At 44.7% G+C, this 13,046-nt stretch overlaps 1 protein-coding gene and 1 long non-coding RNA gene across 5 annotated transcripts in view; one reads left to right on the top strand and one right to left on the bottom strand.

Moving 5' to 3' along the window:
* The window catches only part of LOC142826458 (uncharacterized), a 200,207-nt gene extending 199,832 nt beyond the window's left edge, over positions 1-375 (bottom strand). Inside the window, exon 1 of the long non-coding RNA XR_012900587.1 lies at positions 241-375. This is a non-coding gene — a long non-coding RNA (uncharacterized LOC142826458). The remainder of the gene's footprint in view (positions 1-240) is intronic.
* Positions 227-13,046, top strand: part of LOC102445872 (uncharacterized) — a 39,169-nt gene continuing 26,349 nt past the window's right edge. For 2 of the 4 annotated variants that reach the window (XM_025179418.2, XM_025179420.2), the window contains exons 1-4: positions 603-777; positions 4,147-4,203; positions 7,756-7,863; positions 8,069-8,647. In XM_025179418.2, the coding sequence (XP_025035203.1) occupies positions 678-777; positions 4,147-4,203; positions 7,756-7,863; positions 8,069-8,647 (844 nt within the window). In that variant the 5' untranslated portion in view covers positions 603-677. Of the gene's footprint in view, positions 583-602; positions 778-4,146; positions 4,204-7,755; positions 7,864-8,068; positions 8,648-13,046 lie in introns of those variants that run through there. The other 2 variants (XM_006138961.4, XM_025179417.2) reach the window with 2 other exon arrangements.

Genomic DNA, 13,046 nt, shown 5'->3' with positions numbered 1-13,046 from the left:
TTGCTCCATCACTCATCCTTCTTATTTGCACTTTTCCTATTTGTGTTTTGCTAAAATCCGGGTCTGGTCTGGTCATTGTACAACTGCACAGGGCAACGTGGTCCATATCCCAGAGCTTTGCAACCTGTAAGATTTTGATAATATTTCTTCCTTTTTACCCCATCCCCTCTAGGCCCTTGGCAAACCTGCCCTTTCTTAGAGTTGACAGGCATTTACAAAACTGAAAAACTTCTGTGCTACCTTCTTTGTCCATCACCGATGCGCAGAGCCGCCAGGGGCGGATTCATTGGAGCAGAGCGAGTATAGTTGGTCTGGGCCTCGATTTTCTAATCCGCTCTGCCAAGGGCGGGTGTCCCGCTGCCCACCCCTGCATTCAGCCTCCCAGCTCTCTCCGGCCCTCGGTGCAGCGGAAGCGCTACCGCCCTCCTGCACGCCTGGCCCCGGTTTGCAGGCGCGGGGGCTGGTGGCGCCCTGAGGAGGCAGCCGCTGCTCGGAGCTCAGGAAGCCAGGGGGGCGCGCCCGGGCCACACGCGCCAGCGGAGCCAGAAAGGGGCTTCCCACGCGGCGCCATTGTCCCGGAGGGTGAGGTCACAATGCTCCCCCCGCGCGTTCTGTCGCGCCGTGTCCTGGACACCGAGCCCCGCCGCGGGGCAGGGGCCGGAGGCGCCGCGCTGAGCATGGTGCGGGCCAGAGCGACTGCGGCTCCCGCCTCCCTCCTGCTTCTCCTCTGCTCCCTGGGCGGGGCCGACACGGGCCCCGCGGGGGAGCCTGGCCCAGGTAGGGACCTTCCACTGGCCCCGCGGGGATGGGAGTGGGGCCTAAAGCCCCCTGACTCCAGAGATTCATACCAGCATGCTGCTTGCTGTTTCCCTTCCCATCCGGGAGCAAGAGGAAAGCACACAGCGTGCCTGCATCCCGCTCCCTCCTGGCTGGGGAGGAGAAGGGAGGGGACACACAGGCTTTCCTCTCACTCCCTGAGAATGTTGAAGGGGAACAGCAAGCAGCAGCATGGTATGAAACTCGAGGGAGGGAGATCCTAAGCCCCCCTGCCTGCCTCGAGGGAGGGAGATCCTAAGCCCACCCTTGCCAACCTTGCATTTCCCCCTTCCACACATACCCAAGCCTCCTGCCCAGAGCCTCTCCTCACGCCACCCAAGCTTGACTCCTGTAATCCCCCACCACCTGCTGCTCTCAACTGCCACACCCCAAGCCTTTCCCCCTGATTCCTTCACACACACCCCATTTTCCCACCCCTTGCCCTGAGCCCCCACACCTCATCCCATATTTAAATTTCTTACCTCCAACCGTCTGCCCCTCTCACACTCTCCTGGGCATGTGTGTACAATATCTGTAAGAAATTTAAATTACGTTCACCTCTGGATAGAGGTCGGTAAAATCATAACTGGTCTGGAAAAAGTGAATATAAAAGAGTTATGTATTCCTTCCCATAACACAAAAACTAGTGATCAACAAATATCAAACTCCTTGCCCAATGATGTTGCAAAGACCAAGACTGTAACAAGGTTAAAAAATGAGCTGGATAAATTAGTGGAGGATAGATCCATTTATGGCTAGTAGTCAGAATAGTCAGTGGTGGTGTTGCTAACCCAGAAGTGGGCAATAATTTTTGATAGGGGAGGGCACTTCAAGAATTTGGTAAGTGGTTAAGGGCTGCTCTCTTCCATTATATTAATGGAGGAGGTGAGGGGTCTGGGATAGTGGTTGGGTGCAGAAGGGAACTTGGAGTACGGGATTTGGAAACAGGAGAAGCTGTGGGTTCTGGGAGGGAGTTTGGATGAAGGAGAGGGTTGTAACCTGGGGCAGGACACTGGAGTGCAGAAGGAGGTGCAAGGTTCAAGAAGGGTATGGGTGCAGGAAAGGATTCTGACCTGAAGGAGAGTAGTAGGAGAGGGTTCAGAGTCTGGGGTGGGGGTATGGGTGCAGAAGTGGGGGTACAGAGGGTTTGTGTTATGTGCGGGAGAGGTGCAGGAGGAGGAGCAGAGGGATGGGAGAGTGAAGGGCTTGGGTACCAGAGGCAGACTCTGGCTGGGAGGCGCTTACCTGGGAAGCTCCCAACCAGCAGTCCTTCCTAGCTGGCTCCTTGGCCAGGCAGGGGCCATATGTGCTTCTCTGAATGTTGTGAGCGAGGATAGAGGAGAAAGGGGTACTTCACATATTGCCTGCTCTGCAAATAGGCAGCGCCCCTATGGCTTGCAGCATTCAGAAAGCCGTTCTGACCAGGGGGCAGGGTGGACAAGGAGCTGAGGTGTCCTCTGCGCCCGTGGACCATATCTGGTGACTTGGCGTGCAAGATTCAGCCTGTGGGCCATATTTTGCCTGCCCCTGCCCTAGCCTCTGTTTGTCAGATGCTAGGAATGTAAGACAGGGGGCGGATCCCTTGCTGATTGCCTGTTCTGTTCATTCCCTCTGGGGCACCTGACATTGGCCACTGTCAGCAGACAGGATCCTGGGCTAGATGGACCTTTGGTCTGACCCAATATAGTCGTTCTTATGATCCTATGTTTTTTCTAGCTGCTCTATGGGAGAAAACCTGCCTAAATAGAAACTATAGTCAAACTCTCAGTTATATGCCAGGAATGTTCTACAAGTGTTCACATAGTACAATGCTAAAATAAAATTATGCCATTTTTGTAGTTCTCTCAAAAATGTGAATTTACTTCCCAACAGAGTTTTTCCTGCTGTTCTTTTCCACTGATACTTCCAAATTATTCCATGGGAGTGTTCATGCTATTTATTCTATGAAACCAGTTTATCTAAAATGTATACACATGTGAATGTTCTGGAGGGAGAAAGGAAAGTTGTGTGCAATCTCAAAAGAGTATAAATACTAGAAATTAAGAAATTTGTTACCGTAATACAGTGGCAGTAAATAGTATATTTCAAGTATAAAGGCTGCCAATAAATAATGGCAGCAGGATAAGTAATACAATAAGTGCTTTCTGTAATGTATCGTTAAATACCATATAGTTATTGTAAAAACATAAATATTTTACTGCATATGCTCACTGCCTGCCTGGCACAATATCTCTATTGTAATTATGGGACAGACACAAAGTGAAAAGAATATTTTTAACAAGGGCTCATATGATGCAGCTGTATCCATTCTTAATCATTCATTAATGTCTCATCAAAAGAGTACTGTACTTTTTGTTTGTTTCATTTACCAAAGGTCAGCATACTTGGAAGCAATTGTCATACACCATTACAGACCTTTTTACATATTTTTCTGGTATTGTTCTAAGCCATCATGTGCGTAAATGAGTCAATTGGTATGCAGATTGTCTATCATTAAAACCATTTCAAAATCAGCTTTGTCATTGGTTTCGAGTTAGAACTTTAGTTTCTTGTATATACTTCACGAATGCATTGTGGTGTTCATAATTGGTATGGTAGGTGGTTATGTCAAACTCTTAAGGCCCCAGTTTTTCAGTGAGAGTTTTGCCTGAGTAACATAGTCTTTATAATAGATCGGGTTACCAATGGTATTTTAAACCACAGGGACCTGAACCAAATGTTCGCAGTCCCAGAGAGCTATGGTATCAGAACTTTCAGGGTGAGACCCACTATTAGAAATACCATTAGGTTTGGAGACTCTTGGAGCACATGAGGAACAATAGTAATGAGCACAACAACATTCACAAATGTCCTTTTAATTAATCATTTTGTTAGGCATGTGAACAAATCCACAATTACTGAGACAAAACACAGAGATAGAAAGAAACCACAAAACATCTAACATCAAAGATTATACTCACATCCCAAAGGGCACTATAGAGATGGGCATATCTCTCAGCATATGGTCATTTGTGGAGGATCTTCTGTTGGAATCTTCCTCCCATGTTGGGGAACACCTTTTTATTTTGTGTTACACTCATGGTCATAAGCCTTATGAATATGTGTATGGGTTCCAACCCCTCTTCCCATGTCTGGACTTCCACACCCATGAATGTTGCAGTTTCTGCTTTTCCTTAAGCTATCTTCTTAGATGCCCTTTGTTAGCATTTACATCAATAAATAAATACCGAGGCAAAGGTGTTAGTATGACTGGTTATATTTTGGAAATAAAATTTAACTATATTTGTGATTCTTATAATAGATTCTTATTGTAAAATGTTTCATTTTCAGATGCACAAGTTCCAGTCCTTTCCAAAAATAAAATTAAATCAATGATTAAATTACTCAGTAAGTAGCATTTCATTTATCTTAATTTACAGTATTTATTAATTACTATGTGCATGCAGTCTAGACTATAATGTCTTGTGTTATACTTAAACTATAAATCCATCACAGAAGAGCACTCAGCAAAATATTTCAATGACTGACATGAAAATGGGTCAAGACAATCCACAATAGAAAATATCATTAATAGATCTGTCAATATAAAGATTTTTAAAATAATTTTACTACTACTTGTAATTTAGGTCATGTCTATGTTATAGACAAGAGGTGTAATTCCAGCTCAGGTAGATGTATGCTGTCACCTCTGCTCAAGCCAGTGCACTAAAAACAGCAGTGTGGCCACAATGGCATGGGTAACAGCTCGGTTTAATTGGCCGAGTACATACTTACGATCTCAGCCATGGCTGTTCTTGGGTGGTGAACTTGAGCTGTTGCCTGTGCCTCTGCAGTCATACTGCTTGTTCATTGTGCTAACTCAAGTGCTCGGATACACAAGCTGGAAATTATAGTGCGGGAGGTCAGGGGGAGTTTCAGCCATTTTATTTCCTGTTGTTATTTTTCCCTTGAACTTCATCTCTCTTCAGAGATTGCTGTCATTTACAATCTGAATATAAACCAGGCTCTGAAATTTTTGTACTGAAGAACTAAGTGTTTTGGAAACTACTTTGGCTTTTCTTTCTCCACGCAGAAAAGGCAGCAAGGGAATATCTTAGTGCAGAGGCTGTTTAAATAGACTACATAATGTATTGATCGTGGTTATAAAGAAATGTGTGTCCAAATACCAAAAAGGCAAAAAGTCTCAAGAAAAGAGGGCTCACTACCAAAGAGACAGCCACAGCAGTGTCCAAAATTCTTGATTGGAACTCTGCGCACCACCACTCAATATAATTGTATAGATTAAAGGGCTAGCTCAAATGCTACTTTTGGAAAATATTTCTTCAGTCCCTCTTCCATTTTCCATTCTTCTGTCATCATCATAATGAAAGAATGTGTCATACCAGATGTTAGCTTCATCTGGGGGGAGTAATTTTATGAAGGAGAAAACTAAAGACACTCCACTTAACAATGGCTAGCATTTGATGAAAATCTTAAGGTCACATTCACACAGTGCCTCCTTTTACCCTGTCACAGGACCCAGGTAACAACACCTCTGACCCTTTCTTGTGTCTTCAAACACACCAATCTCTCAGGCCTCTTCTCATCATTTCCAATGGTAAAGGGGGTATGGTGGAAGGAGAAAACATGGTTCTCCCAATCTCAGGCTGGGCCCGGATAACTGTTCCCTGGTGTTAACTGTGGTTCACTCAGTAAGTCTGATTTGGTTCCTATAGATCTGTTCTCTCTGGAAGCAATGACAATGGTAATTTGAGACCAAACAGCCTTCTTCAAACAGTGAATCAGTTATTAGAACAAAGGCAGTTCAGAGAAAATACACCTTTAAAACAATAAATCATCTTATTTTCATGCCTTTTTTTCCCTAAGGCTTATTCCCCGAATTTGGGAAGGACGAGCTCCTTCGGACACTGCTACAGAGTATGTGCTCTGGTCTACACCACAAACTAATGTCTGTCTAACAACGTCACTCAGGCTACGTCTATACTACACTCCTCTTGTGAAGGGGAAATGCAAATGGAGTGCTCATTTGCATATGTCACACTCTCATTTGCATTTCCACTTCCTTTCCCTTTTCCGCAAGAGGTTTTTGCACAAAAAAGAGCTGTACAGACAGTGCCTTTTTGTGCAAAACCCCCCTTTTTTGATGAGCCGTTCTTCATCAAGAAATGAGCACTACATTTGCATTTCCTCTTCTGCAAGAGGATCATAGTATAGATGTAGCCTCCGGGGTGTAGAAAATCCAAATCCTGGAGCAATACAGGTTTACTAACCTAACTGTTGGCATAGACAGCACTATGTTGATGAGAGGGTTTCTCTTGTCAACGTTAGAGGCAGAGTACCTACGCAAAGCGGAGAAGTTCTCCTGTCGGTGTGTCTTCTCTAAGTGCATCTGTACTAGTGCAGCACTGTAAGTACAGACAAGCCCTATTTGTCAGCATGTCTTCCTAGCTGAGCTCACTGACACCTGGCTTCCTTCCACTGAGAAGTACTTTTTAGTTGTCTTATTCCCATCCTGACAAAACAGCTGTCACTTTAGGTTGGGGCTGGAAGTATATCACTGTCTTCTAATTGGCGCCCTAAACCAGGGGTTCTCAATCGGGGTATGCAGATTTTCCATGGGATATGTGAACTCATCTAGATCATTGTTACTCAGTCTGCGGGTTGTGATCCTGGGGATGGAGGGTAGCATGAGATGGGTTTAGGCATGGGTGGGGAAGCTAAGGCCTGGGGGACGGATCCCCGGCTTGCCTGGATCTGGTCCTCAAGGCTTAGGGCCACTCAGCAGTATTGGGGAGCACTCCAGCTCCTCCGCCACTGGCGCATACAAAATGTACTAGGCTGGGTCCCACTAGGCTCCGGTGTGTGGGGAGAATGTGGGGAGTGTCTTTCTCCTTCTCAGTCAGGGACCAGGTCAGTGAGGGTGGGTTTTTTTGTTTGCTTTATTTTTGCTTCTCACTTATGTGCAGCTCCTGACTGATTTTTCTGTGGGTCAGTGGCCTCCCACCTACCCAAAAAAGGTTCCTTACCCCTGGTTTAGGGGGTCACAAGTACAGTGCTGACTGGGGCTCCAAGCCACAGAGAGCACCATGAAGTTATATGCTTCAGACCCAGGCGACAGGGCTCAAGACAGGTCTCATTTGTCTGGGAAGGTTAGCAACCACTGCAATAAACATTTGGACAGAGGTTGCTTATCCAGGAAGCCATTGTGTTTTCTTTGTGTTTATACCTCCCACCGTCAAGTCTTATACCCTGAATATGACAACTTCAGTAACCAGGTCACATACAAGGTTCATAAAATAGGTACCTCTTAGAATGTACAAACTATTGCACAGCAACCCCTACAGTATTCATAAGATTATTACACATCAAATCTACTCTGTCATATTTCCTAATTTGAAGTCTCTCTAGTATCACCGGTAGATATGAACTAAAAGGGATTGAACTGCAGTAACTCCTTTAAAGGTGCAGTCTCAATGTGATTATTCATCTGGGATAATTGTGTGCTTATTCTGTGTGTATGGTGCACAGCTCCAAGAGTTCAGGTCTGGAGAGGCAATGAATGCAGGAAACTGTACTTCCTGGTTAGACATGAATTAGTTTTTCACCTTAGTTTACATTTCATTTTTATGAGGTTACTCTTGACATAAGGATTCTATACTCGCATTCTCAGTTTCTTTAAAGTCCTTAAAAACCTCATGTACTCATGTACATTTTTTCTCTTATTAAATCCTTTTATGTAAGATGTTTGGGATTGTTTATTTTTCTTCTCTCCTATATTATAGATATATTTCACTGGTTACATTAGAAGCCATATTTTATTGACTGTAATTCTTAATTACAATTTGCTATTGTATTTGACACTTTTAGGACAGTTTAAAATACTGTATAAATATTTGCTTTTCCCCCTCCACAACTAGTCATTCACATATTTTATTTTAGATCACCGGATCCAAGTTCTGCACCAGAAGAATATGATGCATGAACATAAACTTTCAGAAAAACAAAATGAAGTGTTAAGTGCGCCCGTGAATATAACAAATGTAAAAGGCAAGTATTCCCAATTTTAAAATATCTTATCTATCCCTGTGCCAGCACAATGTCAGTGCATTACTTACATCTCCTTCAACTTCAAAAAACTGAGCATAAGTGAAACTTAAATAGTGTACAGGCCATGTGCTCGCTATCTGATTTTATACCTACTCTGTGTACATACAGAATTATGATTTTAACATGTACAATTATATTGTTTCAGGGTCATCTGTAAAAACGCTGTTATTACCAAGTGGAGTGCAGATTGATGTACAGGAGATGCCATCATCTAACAGCGATGCAGCTCACGTTTCTAACACTTCTTCAATGCTGATTATTAACAAGCTGCAGAAGATTTTCCCAAATATATTTTTAGAAACTCAGACAAAATATAAGCAAGTGGGTAATGAAAAAAACGAAGAGGGTAAAAAAAAAAGGTGGTTGTATCCTGATTTGGAGCAAGATACTGGTAATAACAAAAACAGATTGACAAGAACTAATATTACCATAAGATTCCATTCCAAAGATAATTCAAGCCAAACTCAGATTGATATTTATAATTTAAAACATTCAAGAGCGAATCCTGAGGTGCATATTGTTGCCAGCAATATTGTTGACCAACAAAATAAAATAAACTCAGTAGTAGTACAAGATGATGTTTTGCAAGTGACTGTAAACAATTCACTGGTTAAGAAAATACAGGATAATAAAAAAGTAAGAAGAAAAAGTTTTGCAGAAATTGAGGCTGGAAATGTGGAAAGAAACTCCACAGATAGCAACAGGAAAAAACTTCTTATAGAAGGTATGAAATTATTTTCTCTTTTCAATTCTATGTGAAAGTTATTTCTATGTTGTTGCAAAGTAGGATGATTTTTACCATATTATTTAAAAATAACCTGTAAACTCCTTACTCACATTGATGAGTAATTATTTGTATGTACAGTCTCACTGATTTTAATTGTGATAGAAATTACAATAACCGTGTTAGTCTGGTGTAGCTGAAACAAAATACATAACTTGCACAGATACAGAGTGCTACATAGTCCTGTATTTTGATTTTAATTGGACTTTCTGTGAGTAAAGGCTCACTATATGTTAGTGGTTCTCAATGAAGTACAGGCAGTCCCCGGGTTACGTACAAGATAGGGACTGTAGGTTTGTTCTTAAGTTGAATCTGTATGTAAGTCGGAACTGGCGTCCAGATTCAGCCGCTGCTGAAACTGATCAGTTTCAACAGCGGCTGAATCTGGACGCCAGTTCTGACTTACATACAGATTCAACTTAAGAACCCCAGGCATCCCCAAGTCAGCTGCTGCTGAAACTGATCAGCAGCTGATTCCAGGAAGCCCGGGGCAGAGGCATCCTGTAGTCAGCCACTGGTCAGTTTCAGCAGCGGCTGACTTGGGGACGCCTGGGGCAGAGCAGCTGGGGTGCTGCTGGGTTGGTCCAGTAGCGCCGCCGCTCCTCGGCGCTACTGGACCAACCCAGCAGCACCCCAGCTGCTCTGCCCCAGGTGTCCTGATTCAGCCGCTGCTGAAACTGATCAGCAGCGGCTGACTTGGGGACTCCTGGGGCAGAGCAGCTGGGGTGCTGCCGGGTTGGTCCAGTAGCGCCAAGGAGCGGTGCTGCAGGACCAACCGGCAGCGCCCCACCTGCTCTACCACAGGCCTGGGGCTTTGCTCCACGTCTCCCTGGTCTGCTGGGGGGGGGGGGGGGCACTAGCTCCCCCCCACCCAGCAGACCAGGGACACGGGGAGGAAAGCTGTAGCGGCGGCGGGGTGCCGCGCCTCTGAGGCTTTGCTCTGGCAAAGCCTCAGAGGCGCGGGACCCCTCCGCCTCCCGGCTTTGCTCCAGGTGTCCCTGGTCTGCTGGAGACGGTCCCCAGCAGACCAGAGGCACCGGGAGCAAAGCGGCAGCGGCGGCAGAGTCCCGCGCCTCCCTGGCTTTGCTCCAGGGGCACCCGGAGCAGCTTTTCTCGCCCCGGAAGTCGAGGTGGCGGGACCGCTGCGCTCTGGGCGGCCCCGCTGCCTGCGAGCTCCGGGGCGAGAAAGCCCCGTTCGTAAGTGCGGATCCGACGTAAGTCGGATCTGCGTAACTCGGGGACTGCCTGTATTTAGATTGTAAATTCTTTAGGTCATTATGTATGTGAAGAGGACGAGCACAAAGGGAGTCCTAAGCCTTGCTGGGTCTTCTAGTTGCTACTGCAATAAAAATATTCTATATAATCTGAGGACATGTCCTCCATGAAAAGCTTGATGATTCAGCAAATCACCTGTGCAGCATAGACTTTAAAATTTGAAACTTTTACTTAATTAAATTTGAAAATGAATAGTCCAGTCAGTGAAACAGTGTGTCTGAGGCAATACGTTTTATTGGACCAACAGAGAGACAGTTTTTCAAGCTACGCAGAAGTCTTCTATAGATAGGGTTGCCAGGTGTCCGGTATTGACCTGGACAGTCCGGTATTTTCGCCTCCAGTAAAAAAATTCAGAAAATACCAGACATCTAAAATGTCCAATATTTTCTGATTTTTTTCCCGGCCAGAAGACGAAAATCCTGGGTGCTTACCTCGTTCTGGGGGAGCTGTATGGCCTGGAGCAGGGAGACAAGATAGTGGATGGCCACTGGCAGCCTGTTAGGGTCAAAAATCCTCAAAGACATTTTTTAAAGGGGCCACGCTGTTTTTTTGTTTTTTTTAAATGGCTTTTTTTGCTTAATAACTCTCGAGGTTCTTTTTTTTTTTCTTTTTTTTTGTGCTCAACAACTTTGGTCTTCCCCTTTTTTTCTCAACAGAATTTTTTCCCCGGTGAGTTTTTGTGTGTGTGTGTGGGGGGGGGGGGGGTGTTTGGTATTTTTGGTTAAACCATCTGACAACCCTATCTTTAGGCCTGGGAAAGGTCTTGAAACTAACATGGATACAACATTGCGTACATAATACAATTGGGATAATATTTCATGTGTTATTTAATTTGTATTAAATTCTATGTACTCTTCCAGATTTTCAGAGATGAGAGGTGCCTCTCTTGCCAAATTTCCATTGAGGATCTGGGCGTCCTTGCCCCTAACTTTGTAACACAGAATCGTCTGCACACATTGAATTTAAGCAACTGCACTGTACAGGTTGTCAAAGAAAACAGGAGGTTTTAGCAGATGAGAATCTTGGCTGTCACAAAGTTCTGTAAAGATTATATGGGATTTCAGAACAAGCAAATTGGCGGATTTTACTTCTGAAATGAACATCAGAGTAATAGTTAGGGCCCTACCAAATTCACACATGTAAAAATGCATCACAGATCATGAAATCTGAGCTCCCCATGAAATCTGGCCTGCAGCTGGGAGCATCTAGCCTCCACTGGGCTCCAGCTGCTAGTCTTAGATGGGGACCGGGAAGGTTGAGACTTCCCCTTCATATGCAGGGGCCACTTCCCAGGTGAGTCAGACTCACCTCCAGGGTCTTCCTTGGCTATAGGCAGCTAAGGTGGTTTCAGCTGTCACCCCCCTGCTCAGAGAAACTGCAGTTTGAACCTGTGGAGGGGTTGCAGCTCCAGCTACCATTGCCCCCACCCCTCACTCAAGGAATAGAGGCGAGGAGTTCTGTGGCACCTTATAGACTAACTGAAGTGTTGGAGCATAAGCTTTCGTAGGCAAAGACCCACTTCGTCAGATGCATGTAGTGGAAATTTCCAGAGGCAGGTATAAATATGCAGGCCAGAATCAGGCTGGAGATGACAAGGTGGATCCAATCAAGGAGGATGAGGCCCACTTCTAGTAGCTGATCTGGAGGTGTGAATTCCAAGAGAGGAGAAGCTGCTTTTGTAGTTAGCGAGCCATTCACAATCTGGCTACGTCTAGATCGCATCCCTTTTTCATAAAAGGGATGCAAATTAGACCAATCGCAATTTCAGATGAAGCGAGGATTTAAATCTCCCCCGCTTCATTAACATAAAAATGGCTGTCGCTTTTTTCCGGCTCAGAGCATTGCCGGAAAAAAGCGCCAGTCTAGACGCTAGTCTAGATCTTTTGGAAAATAAAGCCTTTTTTCGAAAGATCCCTTATCCCTCTTAAAATAAGGGATAAGGGATCTTTCGGAAAAGACTTTATTTTCCTAAAGATCCGCGTCTAGACTGGCGCTTTTTGCCGGCAAAGCTCCGTGCTGAAAAAAAGCGGCAGCCATTTTTATGCTAATGAAGCGGGGGAGATTTAAATCCCCGCTTCATTTGCAATTGCGATATGTCTAATTTGCATCCCTTTTATGAAAAAGGGATGCAGTCTATACACAGCCTCTTTGTTTAATCCTGAGTTGATTGTGTCAAACTTGAAGATAAACTGTAGCTCAGCAGTTTCTCTTTGAAGTCTGGTCCTGAAGTTTTTTTTGCTGCAGGATAGCTACTTTTAGATCTGCAATTGTGTGTCCAGGGAGATTGAAGTGTTCCCCTACAGGTTTTTGTATGTTGCAACCCGCCAACCTGAAACATATTCTCACCAGCAACTATACACCGCACCATAATAACTCTAACTCAGGAACCAATCCATGCAACAAACCTCGGTGCCAACTCTGCCCATATATATACACCAGCAACACCATCACAGGACCTAACCAGATCAGCCATACTATCACTGGTTCATTCTCCTGCACATCTACTAACGTAATATATGCCATCATGTGCCAACAATGCCCCACTGCTATGTACATCAGCCAAACTGGACAGTCCCTACGTAAAAGAATCAATGGACACAAATCAGATATTAGGAATGGCAACATACAAAAACCTGTAGGGGAACACTTCAGTCTCCCTGGACACACAATTGCAGATCTAAAGGTAGCCATCCTGCAGCAAAAAAACTTCAGGACCAGACTTCAAAGAGAAACTACTGAGCTACAGTTCATCTTCAAGTTTGACACAATCAACTCAGGATTAAACAAAGACTGTGAATGGCTAGCTAAATACAAAAGCAGCTTCTCCTCTCTTGGAATTCACAACTCCAGATCAGCTACTAGAAGTGGGCCTCATCCTCCCTGATTGGATCCACCTCGTCATCTCCAGCCTGATTCTGGCCTGCATATTTATACCCGCCTCTGGAAATTTCAACTACATGCATCTGACGAAGTGGATCTTTGCCCACGAAAGCTTATGCTCTAACACTTCAGTTAGTCTATAAGGTGCCACAGGACTCCTCGCTGCTTTTGCAGATTCAGACTA

The sequence above is a fragment of the Pelodiscus sinensis genome, chromosome 1 (assembly GCF_049634645.1).
Source record: "Pelodiscus sinensis isolate JC-2024 chromosome 1, ASM4963464v1, whole genome shotgun sequence".
Lineage (NCBI taxonomy): Eukaryota > Metazoa > Chordata > Testudines > Trionychidae > Pelodiscus > Pelodiscus sinensis.
Note: the sequence above shows the minus strand (reverse complement) of the source record. Positions and strands in the feature narration are given on the sequence as shown.